The sequence below is a fragment of the Tripterygium wilfordii genome, chromosome 21 (assembly GCF_013401445.1).
Source record: "Tripterygium wilfordii isolate XIE 37 chromosome 21, ASM1340144v1, whole genome shotgun sequence".
NCBI lineage: Eukaryota > Viridiplantae > Streptophyta > Magnoliopsida > Celastrales > Celastraceae > Tripterygium > Tripterygium wilfordii.
Window position 1 is genome coordinate 5,392,246 of NC_052252.1, and position 17,014 is coordinate 5,409,259.

At 37.7% G+C, this 17,014-nt stretch overlaps 2 protein-coding genes across 2 annotated transcripts; one reads left to right on the forward strand and one right to left on the reverse strand.

Moving 5' to 3' along the window:
* Positions 1-168: 168 nt before the first annotated feature.
* LOC119989350 (protein DNA-DAMAGE INDUCIBLE 1) lies at positions 169-7,557 on the reverse strand. Its single transcript, XM_038834800.1, has 16 exons — positions 7,398-7,557; positions 7,261-7,293; positions 6,653-6,780; positions 5,565-5,673; positions 4,983-5,099; positions 4,408-4,473; positions 4,140-4,202; positions 3,995-4,039; positions 3,752-3,813; positions 2,944-3,037; positions 2,524-2,616; positions 2,342-2,411; positions 2,082-2,149; positions 1,082-1,139; positions 802-827; positions 169-486 (listed from the first exon to the last, which is right to left on the reverse strand). The coding sequence occupies exons 1-16, from the start codon at positions 7,461-7,463 to the stop codon at positions 358-360; spliced, it is 1,227 nt and encodes a 408-aa protein (XP_038690728.1). The 5' UTR covers positions 7,464-7,557; the 3' UTR covers positions 169-357.
* A 1,029-nt stretch (positions 7,558-8,586) lies between these two features.
* On the forward strand, positions 8,587-16,704 carry LOC119988901 (enhancer of mRNA-decapping protein 4-like). The gene is made up of 12 exons (XM_038834144.1): positions 8,587-9,430; positions 10,069-10,118; positions 10,199-10,358; positions 10,496-10,714; positions 11,131-11,259; positions 11,596-13,194; positions 14,141-14,500; positions 14,571-14,690; positions 14,838-15,008; positions 15,638-15,802; positions 15,939-16,064; positions 16,228-16,704. The coding sequence occupies exons 1-12, from the start codon at positions 8,753-8,755 to the stop codon at positions 16,534-16,536; spliced, it is 4,086 nt and encodes a 1,361-aa protein (XP_038690072.1). The 5' UTR covers positions 8,587-8,752; the 3' UTR covers positions 16,537-16,704.
* Positions 16,705-17,014: the final 310 nt, after the last annotated feature.

A 17,014-nucleotide genomic window follows, 5' to 3' on the forward strand; every position in this document is an offset into this window, starting at 1 on the left:
ATAACTCATCGACAACTCTTTCGATCATCAAAAGTTGTATTACCCCTCACTTCATCTACACCGATTCTTGGTTTGAGCGAAAAATGCAACGAAAGAGCCGCCAAAATTATCCATTCACTACTCATCAATTAGAGAACCGCATTACAGGTGAAAAAATGACCTCGAGAATAAGGAGAGTGCAGAGAATTTGGTTTGCTCTGCATTCCACTTGCAACACAAATTTGTGTGTAGTTGTAGCTCAAAACAAATGCTCTCAGTATGGAATATTAAAAGACGCACATTTGTCACTAAATGACTGAAACGAAGAATATGTCCCACAATAAATGAATGTTCTGAGAAATGCAATAAAACTATTCTTCAGCCCCCAAAAAGAAATCCAGCTGCCTGCTCTTCATTGCCATCGAATAACTTGAGAGCTTGTATCACTGCTTCTCTTCCAAATCCTAGCTCAACAAGCTTTGCAACTTTGGCTTCAAAAGCAGGTCCCTGCATCCAAAATATTTGTGTTAATAATGAGAACATCCCCAAATCAAATTATGTTGTACAGTAAGGCTTCTTCCCCCTTTTCTTTTTTTTTCGTTTGTTTGTTTTTCTACTTAGGGGAGGAGGACAGCAACTCCACAATTTATCAAGTCCCCCACGAATAGTTGAGTCCTATTTCATTAGGTAAACTTTCATAAACAATCTGTGAACTTCAGAAGAGTCAGAGCAACCCAATGTGGCAAAGATTAAGTATTGAACAAATTTCAACCAAGGAGTTAGGTAACACAAGGCTAACATAATCAGTGGAAGCATATGTACCTGTGTCACATTACCGCGTGTGCCTCCTACGAAAAGAGTAAGGATACACAAAGACAATCAGTTGCATGTGATGGTGGTTTTACTAATGAAAAAGCTCCATGCTAACATGTTTTAAGGAGAGACAAAAGATTCAAACCCATCAAATATTCAACAAGGAATCTTCAACGCCAAGCCAGATCAATAGAAAGCAAAGCCAAACTGGCTGATAAACTAGTGCTTACATTTAATACATGTAGATTAGAGCAGTCTTCAATGCATATGATCAGATATCAAAACTTACCAGAACCTTGTCCGCTGGTTGGCATGTTACTGTTCTTATCTGTTGCTCCTGAAGTTGCCTGAGAAATCACAGGTTCAATGCAGAAATTACAAAAAGGTACAAAAGCAAATAATTTTCGCGCACTTCCCCGTAAGCTAAAGGGAAGAAATGCATATAGAATTTAAAGTCAAGTTAAATAATCCTTCTGTCATCATCACACGTCTATGTCAACTGGCATTTGAAACAGTATCCATGATATTTCACTTTCGGTATTTGTTTCGCTGATTCTTCTTCTGCGCTTAACATTAGTCTATGTTCTTGTTGATTAAAATTTTCCATCTCAAAGAAGTAGTTCAATCAAATAGGGATGTATAGAGGAACAATAAACTATCCCAAGCCATACCTTAACAATCTACTTTGTCAAGACCTATAATAGCACAGAACATAATTTTTAGCCCTCCTTTAATTTACTCGATATTTGGTGGAATGGCTCTGAAATCGGTCATGTGTAGGACTATTCATGAAGCTCCAATACGTCACTATTTCACTTACTTGCATGATTAAAAGCAACCAATTTTAAGCAGTCGTATTTACATGGTATGCACCTAAGATGAAACAACTTATTCGCTAGTTTTGTTCTTATGCATATGTGACCAACTAGAAAAAATAGTAGTTCTAAAAAGCGCTACCTGATAGCCATCACAATACAGGAAAAATTCATTGTTTAAAGATGGTACAAAACCACAACAGGTAAATAACTCCCACAGTGGCTGGGGTCTTGGCCAGACAGGTTATACGCAGACCTAAATTCCCCACATAATATGTGGTGAGGCTGTTTTTAGGAATTGAACCTATTGCACCACTACAACTCTATCACTAAGCTACATGTTTGCACGTACATCATAATTTGAAGCTGTACAAAACCACAACATAACAACTAATCTTTCCCAAGGTCAACAGGCAATAAAACATCAAGGAAAGATTTGCCTTAATAAAAGGACACACTTAACAGTAGACTTACCACAGCTCCCGAGCTTGATGCTTGTTTGTGTCTATCTTCATCTAAGAAACGAGATGGAAGGTCTTTTTCTGAAACAACACATATTTTAGTTTCCATTTTGATTAAAAAATTTTGACAGTAAAAGAAAACTGAAAATTCACAATCTCAAATGAAAACGGGGAAAAAACTATTGAGGGATAAAAGAAAATATCATTGGTCACTATTAAGCAAAGAGTGACTAAAAACACAACTAAGAAATCCCAGCAATTAGAGAGATATACCATGCAAAAATGGTACTGAAACCTCTCCTCCACCAACTCTCAAAACACTCTCTTTCAAATCAATTATGCACTGCAGCAAGTGAATATATCGTTGGTAAAAATTTAAAAAAATAGACAAAGTAACCAGCTAGAATCACCAAAGCAAAAGGTCCATTATCTAATCAGCCTAGGGAGAAGGATACCTGGTGCTTGCGGAGCATATCTAGACCAAAGAGGAATTCCATATTGGGAGAATCCAATACCAAGAAGGAGCAGGGGTAGAATATATTGCCAATCTAAAAGCGAGCGAGGAGAGAGGGAAAGAGAGTCAATAAAGAAATTAAAAACACACAATATGTTACTAAATTTATTATGGCAAATAGATTTTCTTTGTTTTCCCATTGAACAATAGAAGTAAAATTAATATGACACAAATTATAATTAATACTGACGATGAAATTCTGTGTAAACGCACAGATAATACAATGAACCATTCAGGAAAACATTAAAGGACAAAACAAATGTAAATGGAAAAGAAAGACATGGTTGTGCAGTAGCACCCTCTCAACATGTAATCACACAGCAGTGAAATTTACCCTTTATGGGCTGCTAAGCTTAGTTACCTTGATTGGAGCAACATGTATTCTCCCCAGTATCTCAGATTGACCAACCCCATGAGCAATACCTTTATAACGTTGATCCAGAAGCCTCAGCAAGCTAGAAGAGATGATGCCAATGGTAAACGATAGTAAGCCTTCGAAGTTAAACCTCCTTTCTGAAATGCAAAAACGAAAAATCCTACAACACTACAAATAATACCCTCCATCACTGTAAAAGGTATGCAAGGCCATCTTCAATCAGTGATATTGCCCTCTTCAGAATAATGACCACGAACAAACAAAGGAATGCAAAACAATCTATAACAAATTAAATACTAATTGCAAATTTTAAAGCCCAAAGTTAAAATACATAACCATCTCTTATTTGGTCTAATTTTAACCATCGCTGTAAAAAGCCTTAATCATCTCTGCTAAAAAGTAGCTCATATATATTTGACTGAATGACATGGAAATTTTCTCAAAAATTGCATATCACATATCTATATACCATCATGAAAAAATGCTTATTACTGGAGCTCAGTTGCTTTCAACCTAACTAGTATGAATATTATTCAATACGGATGCAACAACACAGAACTTGGTGTCCCCAAGCAAATGCTCTAATACTCTAAGTGTAATACCAATCCATATTCATAGTGTGGAATGTGGATATCATTTAATACATAGACATAGGAAAAAGGAAATATAGAATTTGTATGTCCTATCATACATACTCTAATTCTAATCATGTTAAACCAAATGATATCTAAAACAATTGCTTAGATATATAACATTACTGACACCGGAACAGTGAACACACAACGGAACATACCCACATCTTTCAGCACAGCTTTTTGATATGATTGTTGACTGAGCACCAGTATCAACAAATGCCTGAAATGAAGAATGCACTAAGTTCTTTTTGCTTCATCCAAGAGCAATAAAAATGTGCACTCCAGTAAGAGCATATATATAAGAATGGCAAATATCAAAATGACTCCAATAATATAATAGTTATAAGTACAACCAACAAAAAGATCACATCATCAGCACAGCACTAGTGTTTCATCATTACCTTTAAAGGGACACCATTCACCTCCATGTCAACATACAACATGACCTGATGAAGCCATAAACTGAAGAGTTAAACGAGAGATTATACTTAATAATTTCACAACTATCAGTGCCGGGGGGTTTTAATGGTTTATGAGCACACATACCACCCTAGCAAAACCTTCAGGGTTATGTTCCAATGCAGCCTCCCAATTCTCATCAATTCCTTTCTGAAAAAATTAATAGAACAATTCAGAAAAATTTAGTCAGAAGAAAAACCATATCATCCAAAAATCAATCCCATGAAGAAAGAGACTATTGCAAGTATGAAGGGACTGACGAATGAATGATGTTGAAAAAAGGGAAGTACCAGATGCCTTTTTCATTTTTGTCAGAAGAAATAGGGAGGGAGAATGATTACTCAAAAACACTGACCTGACGGATGGCCTCTTCAATTTTCTTTTGAGCTTCAACATCAAAAGGATCTGCATAGAGTAGTGCCTACAATACAGTGGGTAAAGAGTTAAGGTACCTCAGCTTTCCCTTTAAACAATCAACAGTTCGTTATTATGGTGCCATCATTATTCTCTCAAGATCTATAGTAAAATAAAGTGGAAAGAATTGTGGCCATGGAAACACAATGTCATCCCATATTGAAGAATGATGATTCTCATAAGAATCTCACAAAATATAAATAGATACCTTTATGTATTTATAAAAAGAACTGGATAAAGTTGTTCCAAAGCAATCTAGGCACACAGGTTTAAACTACAAAAACAGCTTCTTTGCAACGCGGGAATACAGCTGAGATCATCTGCCCTTTTCTGGACCCCACCATCACTCTAGAAGCTTACACCAAACGTTATTCCATTTATTAATACAAGTAAATTTCTAACAAAAGAATACTAAGCCAAACGTATTTATTTAGAGTGACACCTATCCAATTAACATCCTATAACTTAGGAAAAACCAGGGCCACCAAGCCACGAGGTCAAAATCCAACCACTTACAAGCTCATCTTCCTGCCGACGCCTTAATTCAGATCTTTGGCGGTGGCGCAGTCGTAACAGATCCTGTAGCTTATTGGGATCACTGCCAAGAATTGCTTGTGCTAATTCAGGATCATTCTGTAAATTCAATAGAAATTAGAGCATTAAAAACCCACAAAATTAGAACAGAAACAAAAGGACAAAAAGGGTATGGTGATGAATAAGTCTCCACGAAAAGTTCAACTATTAAAGTTTAATTTCTCGACAACTACAGCAGTCCAATTAGGATGACTTCAGAAAAGAACAAAGTTCACAAATTTCCACAACCATAGTAAAGAGTAAAGACAAGTTTCAGGTTAAGAAATATTGGCGAGAAAAAAATTATGAGTTTACAAAGGGGACCAAAAAAAGATAAAAATTTACGAAAAAGGAATATAAACATAACAGTATTGAGGTATAGTGGTATACATAAATGAAAAACTTAGTCATTTGTGCAGCAATACTATCTCAAACACAAAAAGTGATAAGCAAATAGTTGCTAAATATAAAATATTCCTGATATGTTCAATGAAAGGCTTTGAAGGAAACGACAATTCACCCTACCTGATAGAGCTGTCCCATCATGTTAGAATCACGCCGTAACTGTTGCTGAAAAGCACCGGGGTTCACAGCAGACCCATCAGGATTGAAGCCCAAATCCTTGGTAGATGCACTGAAATAAATTCCACCTTGTCAGCTACAACAATATTGTAATGCACGGGTGCAATTGTTGGGTTTATATACTAAGGCAAATGATTGAGATAAGTATAAAATAAGATTGCAGGAGAAAATGTTCGAGGAAAACAATCAAAAGCTGCATATGAAGCTTTCCACACAAAATGTACGTAGAAGCCTTAAAAGGGGATTCACAAGGTTCTCGGCTTCCCTCAGAATGCAAGAAAATAAAGAAGAGAAGACACTGCCATATAATCTTCAATCCTTCTACAATTAAATCTAAAACAGAATGGTACGGGCAAAAACTTTTGCTGAACAATTTGGCAAGTCTTGATGTCCTGTCCTTAATTCTCATAACAACATGCAACCAATCTATTGCATTCTAGAACTTCACTTGCAGCAAAACAATGTGATATTGTTACCTCAGAAGCTAACCTCACAAAAAAAAAAAAAGATCCAAGAGATGTGAATGAAAATATGATTGTATAACTTGTCTCCCATATTCTAAATTATGGCTGCTAAAAGAAAAATAAGAATGATTAAAAAATTTTGAATCCAGCGATTCCAGGCATCTCCATGTGGCGTTCTTATTTTTTGGAGTAAAAACGAAACTTGATTGCAGGGCACCAAGGGGGTGTTCCTAAAATAAACAAGGCAGAAAATACAGAGTGTAATTACATATAAGAGTTCAACCTTCAATTTCTTCATTAAGGTATACATATGTTTTCAGTACCATAAGAAATCATAGATAGTGTAGTTCTGGTCTTATGGTTCATCAAAGCAATTAAGGCAATCCTACATTCCAAGGGCATCAATACATGCATCACATACATTGTTCAGCAAACAAATTTAAAAACCAAAGCTGATGCCCAAATCACACTAAAACAAAGAGATTGCTCAAGCTAAATACTAGATAGGCCAATGTGATTCTCTACATTCAGAGGAAAGCAAAGCTACCATATTAGCAACGTGCATACCTGGATGCAGCATCAGAGACCATCATTATCAAATCCTCATCCTTAACACCCACAGCGCTCAGTTTCTCATCATTCCTAATCTCCCTTCCATTATATAACAGCTGCTGCTGCTGGAGCGGCACTTGCGTCTGCTTAAACACATACAAGTCAACATACCATCAAACTCAGCTAAATATGAAGTATGTACATACAAGCAACAGAAGCCCCCAAAAAAATGGGTTAAAAAGAGGAAAATTAGCATTGGTAACTTGAAATTGCAGTTGACATTAATTTAGTTTAATACCGAAATAAACCTACGTAACCGAAATATAAAAAAAAATTAAAATCAAAACCGGAGTTTGTCATAAGAAATCTGGTTCAAAGTCAAGACATTTAACAGTCATAAGTTGAACTTACAACTGCAATTCAATTACCCTTTTAATGACTTTCATTATCATTATAAACTAAACATCTTTTAAAAAACCAACAAACCGCTAATCCCCAGATAGTAGCTGGGATAAAATAGAGGAAAATATGAATAAAAATACGACTAAACTGAGCTTCATTATCCATATAAGCTCTTACTGCCAGTGCTTAATACAATACAAAGACAAAGACAGATCGCTCACCTCCACTTCGAGCAGAGCTTTGACGTTCTCAACCTATGAATGTTAATCAATCAATTAATCAAGCATTATAAAAACGGAGAAATAAGTACATGATATGAGATTGTGGGAGTGAAAGAGGGGTTTTTGAAGAAGATTACGGATTCATGGGAGTCAACATCCAAGGAGACGATCTGCTCGTCGGCGGTCATTACGGTGATCCGCATCTTCAAACTCTGGCTCTGGCTCTGGCTCTGGCTCTGGCTCTGCCTCTGGCTCTGCTGGTTTTCTTCCACAACAAGAGAACTCCTCTTGACGATTTTATTTCGCTTTTTGTGAAGAAGTTACCATCAACGTATCTTCTTCCGTTTACCCTTTACCGTTAATTTTTTTTAACTACTTTCAAGCTTAAGGCCAGCCGCCAGTAGGAAGGCCCAAATTCATTAGTATGCTTTGAGTCGGCCCACCTACTGACCAACAGCGGAAGCTCTAATACACTCATCTGCCCTGCTCTGCTCTGCTCGTCGAACAATGAAGCTTTGATTTTTGATGGAAAGTTTCGAACTTTTTCAGGAGTTTTTTACCGTACGGGCACTTTGTCAAATTTTAAATACCAATATAACACCCATAAACTTTTTGTTTTATCAAATTGATATTTGACGTTTTTACAAAAGAGTCATTGTAAATTGATGCTGTTTGAAACAGCATCATTGAGGTTATTTCTAAAAAAAATCGAATGACGCATTTTGCAATAGCATCATTCAATTTTATTAAATAATAATTGATTTTTTAAAAAAAATATCTGCAGTTCATCAGAACTATTTTGAAGGCACAGATTCGGAATCACCTCATCTTCTCATCTCCACAGATTTAGCCATCTCCAATTCATGCCCATTTAGCGTCACCTCATCTCCGATTCATGCTGATTTACTCATCATCTCATCTCTGATTCATGTCGATTTACCCGTCGCCTCATCTCTTTATGATCGTTCATGTAAGTGTTAAAAATTTGCTTGATGGGTTTATAACATAATTGTCTAACATGGAAATTGAGTTTGACGAACTCGCCCGTCGAACTTTTCTTTTCTTTTTCAATTTTATGACTTTTTTAAATAATCTTACAAATATGAGACGTTGTTTGAAAGAATATCTTTAGATAAAAATTGTTATCATTTATAATGATACTGTTTCAAATAGCGTTATTAGTGCAAAAATTTTTAAATGACACTGTCGCAAATAGCGTCAAATTGTCAATTTGGTAAAAAAAAAAAAAAGTTTGTTGGTGCTACATTGTATTTCAAATTTGACAGAGTCCTGTACGGTAAAAAACTTATTTTTCAGTATTCGATTGTTCCTTGCGCTTCTCAGACTCACTTCCTTCTTAACTGTTCGCTCCTCACAATCCCTTTTCGTCGCTCGAGTTTTTCTCTCCCAAGCCCACGCCTTTTTCTTCACTGTCTTCTTTGTATTTGTATACAAGCAAGACCCAAATACCACACTCGTCACTATTTGTTATATGTGTATAGATATAGATACATTCAATCACGTGAAGCTCAATTACAGATCTTCAATGGCAGCCTCGTCAAACCTAAATCAGGTGCCCACAAGCTCTATTCCTCCCTATGACGTCCTCGGTTTGTACAAACCATCACAGCCTCAACCAGACATGTCGTACCCTCCTCCCCAGCAATACCCGTTCCACTTCCCCAATTACCCTCAAAATCCTCACCTCCAAAACCACCACAACAATATCCCGCAGCGGTCTCTCTCCTATCCAACGCCGCCTTTACAGCCGTCCCCGAACTCGGGTGGAGCCCACATCATGGCCCTCCTCCGTACTCCTTCCTCCAGTTCGAACCCTGAGTCAACTGTGCCATCCACGGCACCGGTGATGGAGTTTCCAGCGGGGTTAGTTGGGCCGCCCCGTATGCCGAGCAGCAAAGTGCCGAGGGGGAGGAGGCTGGCCGGAGATACAGCGGTGGTGGAGTATGACGTCGACGTGAGGATGCCAGGAGAAGCGCAGCCGCAGCTGGAGGTCACGCCGATCACCAAGTACGGCTCTGATCCTCAGCTTTTTGTGGGAAGGCAGATTGCGGTGAACAAGGTGTACATATGTTATGGGTTGAAGCAGGGTAATGTGAGGGTTCTTAATAGCAACAACGCGTCGAGGGCTCTGTTTCGTGGTCACGGTCAGGTCTGATTTCATGTTTTTATGAATATTATACTTGTTTTGATAGGCTTGAGAACAGGTTCAGTGAGTTGGTTTACCCTCTGTTGTTTTTGGCGCAGCAAATGATGTTGATATTACTTTTTGTTTGTGTTCAAGTGAATTTTTAATTTTAACTTAGTAACTTCACATTATCTCGTTTCTTTAAATTCTGTTGTTGAAATAATTGGAATGATTACGCATGGTAGTTGGAGGCTGTGACTGATCAAGTTCAGAAATGGAAAGTTGGGAGAAGGAATGTTTACCTAGGCAAAATTAGTTTTGATGATTTTGCTTGTTTGGTCCTGGTTATGTCCAACTCTTTATCTTTCCATTACATATTTTTGATTACTTAGTTAGAGTTCGTTTTCTGGCTATTTTGGTAGATAGTTGAGGTGTTCGGAATGTCTCTTTTTAATGCTTATTGAGTGCCCATTATTTGAAGGATAGGATGAGGTAAGAAGTTGTTTTTCATATTTGTATAATTGAGACATTTAGAAAGTAAGTGTTATTTATTGTCCACTGTATCTGCTTTATTCTTAGGATAGGATAAGAAAATTTTTCTTATTGATTTTTACTCTCGTAATCTACTCTTTATTCAAAAGTTGTATTTTTTTTTCCCTCAGAGGGTCACAGACATGGCTTTCTTTGCGGAGGATGTTCACCTTTTAGCTAGGTAGCTTTCTCTCTATCTGCCAGTATTACCTCTTCTTGTTTCTCTTTGAATTATTGCCATGCATATGTGCTTCTGTGCAGTGTGAGCATAGATGGACGGGTTAATGTATGGAAGATCTCTGAAGAACCTGAAGAAGGAGACGAGCCAGTGGAGATTACAGGAAATATCGTGATTGCTGTTCAAATTGTGGGAGAGGGCGACGTTGTACACCCAAGAGTTTGCTGGCACTGTCACAAACAAGTAATCCACTATTTACACGTTTATCCTTTATAGAGAAGTTATGCCTTGCTTCTAATGCTTGAGGGCATTCTGTTGTGTTGTTCTTTTTAATCGCCATGAAGCTACATAATGTTCTGTTTCTTGAATTGTATTTGCAGGAGGTTTTGGTAGTTGGGATTGGTAAATGTATCTTGAGAATTGATACTACAAAATTTGGTAAGGGTGAAGTCTATTCAGCGGAGGCTCCTCTGCAGTGTCCTGTTGAAAAGCTGATTGATGGAATTCAGATTGTTGGTAAACATGATGGGGAAGTAACTGATTTGTCAATATGCCAATGGATGATCACCCGTTTAGTTTCTGCCTCAATGGATGGCACGGTCAGTCTCCACATTTTACTGCTATATTTTATACTGACAACCAATATTTTGGTTGCTGTTAGAGGAAGTTGTATTGTTGGATAGACTATTTGGTGCTCTTAAATTGTGGTTCTATTGGCATGTTTACAAAGACCTCAAGTGCCATGTACTACTTTTATTTTTGATTAATTGTACTTGAATGATGTTCTTACAGGCAAACGTGTGGCTCAGTGTTAGAGTTGCAAGGGTGCAACCTAGAGGTCACAGGTTCAATTCCTGGAAATAGCCTCTCCACATTATGTGGGGTTAAGGTCGTAAGGTCTACATAAATCCTGTCTATCCCCAACCCAGCCTTGTGCACAAGAGTTGTTTAGTTTTTTTTAATACTTGAATGATGTTCTTAATAGATTCCTTGCGTATTTGATGCTTGGCTACAGATAAAGATTTGGGAAGATCGTAAAGCACAACCACTTGCTGTATTGAGACCATACGATGGCCAACCTGTTTACTCAGCTTCATTCTTAACTGCTTCAGATCGGCCCGATCACATTATACTCATCACTGGTGTAGGTTCCCATTAAGTTATTTCCTTTGTCGCAGGTCACTTAATCATGTTTCAGTTGTGAATTCTTTAATGTTGAAGTTATTAGTAGTTGGGATCGTGTTGGTCAGAGACTTTGCATATTTCCTTGTGAAAGAAAGATGAAATATCAAATAAACGAAGAAATATCTGTGATTTATACTTCCATAGCTTCCATAGTTCCATTACATATCACTTTGAAGTTTATGAATGGCGTGTTTTTTTTACTTTTCTTATGTCTTTTCCTGGGGATAAATTTGCACTCTGTTGATCTTACATTTCTAGCATTTGTTTGATTTGCTCTTAAAAAACATGTTCATAGGGACCCCTGAATAGGGAGTTGAAGATTTGGTCCTTGACCACTGAAGAAGGCTGGTTGCTGCCTGGCGATGCTGACTCCTGGAAGTGCACACAGACTTTGGCATTGAAGAGCTCAGCGGCCACTCAAGTTGAGGATGCATTCTTCAATCAAGTCGCATCAATGTCTCATGTAGGCCTCCTCTTACTTGCGAATGCTAAGAAGAAAGCCATATATGTTATACATCTTGAATATGGTCCTAATCCAGCAGCAACCCGAATGGATTACATAGCAGAGTTTACTGTCACAATGCCAGTCTTGAGTTTTACCGGGATATGTGACATGTTACCTCGTGGCATATGCGTTCCTCAAATCTATTGTTTCCAGACGCAAGCTATTCAACAGTATACTTTGGACTTATACCAGTGCCTTCCACCGCCTTTGGAGAATGTTTGTTTGGAGATGTCACGTTCCAATATTTCACAGGATGCATCTAACTGTGAAGAACTTACTGCTTTCGACCCATATGAAAGCAAAACTTCTGAGGTTCCTGTAATTGCTTCAGCACCCAAACCAATCGCACAAGTTGGTAGCTCTGAAAGTGGGATTTCTGTTAGGTATCCTCCAACCTCAGATTCTGTTGAGGCAACTTCTTTGCCAGAAATCATGACCTCAAATTTAGAATCTAAATCTGTTTCTTTGGCACCAGCAATTGGCAATACTGACATTGGTGGTATTAGGTCATCACCTCTTCCTTCTAGTCCTCGATTGTCTAGGAAACTTTCTGGTTTTAGAATGCCATTAAATAGCTTAGAGGCTGGTGTCCCGCCCAGTGATCTTGCTGCAAAACAACCAAGTACGACTTATTCAGGTGACCAGCAAAACGATAACACGCCTCCAAAGTTGTATGAAATGCCTTCCTTTAATAATGACTCAGCCAAAGATGAGAGTAAAGGAACTCAAGCTGATAATACTAATTTGCTTGCATTTAGACACCCTACCCATTTGATAACACCTTCTGAGATATTAATGGCTGCCTCTTCTTCTGATGTTACTAGTCTTATTGAGGGAAAAAGTGAGGTAGATGCAAATACTCAAGATGTGGCTGTCAATAGTGATGGGGGCAATGCGGAGGTGGAGGTTAAAGTAGTGGGTGAAACATCCTCTTGCAATGATGAATTTGGTCCCCATGGAGAACCTTGTAGCCGTGTTTCTGAAAACAAGGAAAAGTTCTTTTGCTCCCAGGCTTCAGATCTGGGAATTGAAGTGGCAAGGCAGTCCTCTGCAATATCAGAATACAATCTCGTTGAAGAGGAGCCTCAGCAAGTTGATAGTGTTGAATCAGAAATTCTCACCCAACTTTCCAGAGCTGATGATGAAATCCATGATTCCATGAAAGATATGTCTGTTAAATTTTCTGAGTCAGTTGTATCCACTGCAGTAAGGCAATCACCATCTCCAAGTTCGAAAGGGAAAAAGCAGAAGGGGAGGAATTCACAAGCATCAGGTGCACTTTCTCCAAGTGTTCTCAATTCTGCGGATTCTTCCAATGGACCAGCTGGTAGTTCTAATCCCATTTCAGTAGAAGCTGCTCTTCCTCAGGTGCAAGAGAAGCTTAGCCAGGTGAATGCTTAGATATGTTCATTTTCCTGAATTCTATATCTTTGTAAGTTTCTGCCTTCACTTTTGATGCAAGCCAGACTTGGAAAATTGACCTGTAGGTGTTGTGAAAACATCTGGGGTTTAGGATTGAGAACAAGTATACAAAATTTTATTTGTAAACCATAAGAATATGACAGAACTCTGGTTGGAAAAAGTTAGAAAAATGAAGAATCAGGGAGTAGATGATGTAGTGACGAAATATGATAATGAACAATAACACCTGTTTGCTGGGTGATGTGCCAAAAAAAGGGAGTAGAAGGAAAAGAAGGTGTTCAGTATATCAGAGAACAACAGGCACAAAGCCTCAAAAATAAATCTGATAATCATTCTTCAAGTCTTATGAAACAAAGTAAAAATGTAGGATTTAGAGATTGCAATATGAACCTTAATTATAATCGGATAATACTGTTTGATATAAAGCTAAAATATTAAAACTCATTGTAAGCTCCACAATCTGGACACATCCAAATTACAGATTTGAACTTGAAAAGAAATTACTAGAGATGCCAAATTTTAAATGATTTGTCACTAGTTTAGCATGACCAAAGAAATATGTTCCTTTTTTTCATGAACATATATTCATTTTAATGTTTGTTAATTTTAGCTTGTGGAGGATTCAAACCTTCAACTTGTTTCAAAATTCAAATCCTAAAGGAGTGGCTAGTGGCTCATTTTTTAAGAAATATGTTTGTATTTACAATGTCTTCTTCTTGGGGTTACACCAGCTACCTATCTAGTGATATTGTCATTTGTTTTGGCCTTCCATGTATTCCTAAATCATATCTTGAAATTAGTAATATTATATTATTACTGAAAGTAGAGTTTGAGGTGGCTTTCTTATGCAGTAGGTTATAAGCAATTCTGTCTACTCATCAATCTTGACTTCTTGCATTTATTGTCTCTGCAGCTCATGCACATGCAGAAGGAGACCCAGAAGCAGATGTCAAATATGGTTGCTATCTCTGTTTCCAAAGAATGTAGGAAATTGGAGGCAGCTCTTGGACGGGCCATTGAGAAGGCTGTTAAGGCAAATAATGATGCTCTGTGGGCTCGCATGCAAGAAGAGAACTCCAAAAATGAAAAGTTATTGAGAGAACGTACGCAGCAAATGTCAAACTTATTCTCGTCATTTATGAACAATGACTTGATGGCTATGTTAGAGAAAGTGGTGAAGAAGGAAGTGACTGCAATTGGACAAATTGTAATCCATACAGTCACTCCAATCATTGAGAAGACAATAGCTTCAGCTATTGCCGATTCTTTCCAGGTTAGAATTCTGAAAATGCTAGTATCATATGAGAAATATATTCTGATTTGATTGGTGCTTTGTCCTGCAGAGAGGAGTTGGTGATAAGGCAGTGAATCAGCTGGAGAAGTCTGTTAATGTAAAACTTGAAGCTACTGTTGCAAGGCAAATTCAGGCACAATTTCAAACTTATGGAAAGCAAGCCCTTCAGGTGAGAAGAGCTCCCATCTTGACTAGATAAACTTGAATGATTGGATAGTATTGATTCATTATCTTGATATGAGTTATAATGAATGATATATATTATTTGACATGATTTATCGAGAGATGATGCATCAATGATAATCTTTTGGTGCAGGATACTTTGAAAGCTGGTATTGAAGCTTCGATAATTCCTGGCTTTGAGACCTCATGCAAAGCAATTTTTGGCCAAATAGAAACTGCCTTTCAGAAAGGAATGGTTGAACATACAAATGCAGCTCAGCAGCAATTCGACACTGGTCATTCTCAGTTGGCGATTTTATTGAGGGTTCGTACTCTTGTTCCACTTTACAGTTTTCAATGCAAAGTGGATGAACTTTTCTTCTTCTCCTGCCTTTTCTTAATTCTTCTCTCATTTTTTCTTGGACAATGCTAGAGACCCCCAAAAGTCCCCCAAATCTATGTGGCATTAAAATAGCCATTGATTAAAAACACACATGTAGGGTCCACTTCACATCCAATGCTCCATATTAAATGGGGGTCTTTTGGGGTCTCAAGCATTATCCTTTTTTCTTTGATGATTCAACTGCGTTCTTCCAATTATTCAAAACACGGCTAGGTGTTGGGGTTTTTTATGATATATATTGTGCAGGCAAGTTTTTTTTTTTTCACAATGAGATGAGCATTAGAAATCTTTTCAGTTTTTACATTGAGTCATAGAGTTAGGAAAGTTGAGTTATAATTTTGAGGGATTTGGCAATTGGGAAGTACTTCGGAATTTTGATCACAGCTGTCTTTAGGTCACTGCATGTTCAGTGTGTTTTGACTACTTTAGTATTCTTATTATTCAGTGTACTTATGAATGGCTCCATTATGGTTGTCTGTCTGATGCTGTTGATGCTTCCTCTTGCATTTTGGTATGGTTTTCCACTTCTTTTCTTTTTTTTTTAAATTCAGGATACCATTAACACAGCATCATCTGTGACTCAAACCCTAAGCACGGAATTAGCTGATGGTCAACGAAAGCTGTTTGCTCTTGCAGCAGCTGGAGCAAACCCAAATGTACTAAACCCCTTGGTCACCCAATTGAGCAATGGATATTTGGGTGGTCAACATGAGAAGGTGTGCCAGTCTTTCTTCTTTTCAGCTTCTCTAGAATGACATATTGTACCTGGATGTGAGGCAATATCTCCCTGCCATGTATTATTTGAAGTTGTTTTTACTTCTAATTCTAATCATTTTCCCATTCTTGCTTCAGGTTGAGGGGACTTTAGATCCAAAACAGGAACTATCAAGATTGATATCTGAATGCAAATATGATGAGGCTTTCATGATAGCTCTGCAAATAAGTGATTTGTCAATTATCTCCTGGTTGTGTTATCAGGTATGCAATAGATTCCGTAGCTCATATGCTTGCACTGTCCAATGGCCAGTCTACTTTACTAAGTCTTGAAGTATCTATGTACTAACAAAACGGGAAAAGAAAACAAAAATCTCTTTTGTCTACTTGTCCGAATTTTTATCCGCTGGCTGTCATCTTTTGGCAGGTTGATTTGCAAGCCATGTTGTCAAAAAAGCCGCCTCCTTTGAGCCAACCAGTGCTGCTCTCTCTTTTGCAACATCTGGCCTTTGACATAAACACAGATATACCCCGGAAACTGGATTGGATGACATCTGTAGCAATTGTTATAAACCCGGCAGATGAAACGATCATTGCGAACGCCATGCACTTTCACAACATCATTGATCAAGTATACAAGATACTGCACAATCTACTCAGTTCACCTAATGTTACAGATAAGACCCGCGTTCGAGCTCTCATATTCATTGTCGATTCCCTAATGATGAAAATGTAAAAAAACGAAACTAGATGTGTAGTTATCATTGTGCAGAATATGGGTAGATGTTTGTACAATTTTTAACTGATGTTGTTTGAAAGGTTTTTAGCTTCTTTTCCCTTTTGGGAAGGCCTGTTGAATTGTGAAAGTAGTAGGTCAGGATGCTTTTTTGCATTACTCCCATAACATGAGGCCATTTCTTTCTTTCCTGGAGCAGACAACATGCGTTGCATATTGTTTGGCCTCCAAGAAGTCCAAAGCCTAAAACTTGGCAACTTTTGGAGGCCACGTTTCGCTCCCACAAACAAACAAACTAGAATAACCAATGCAATAACTTAATTGGTTATTTCTTCAGGATGTACACCAACTAGGATAACTTTCTTGTAAAATTCTGGTTGCGAGTTTTTTTTATTTTATTTTATTTTAAATCTTGGTTACATGGGTCCCGATCTGCATGAGCTTCATGGCTTGTCACCAGCGTGGTGTGAATTATCTT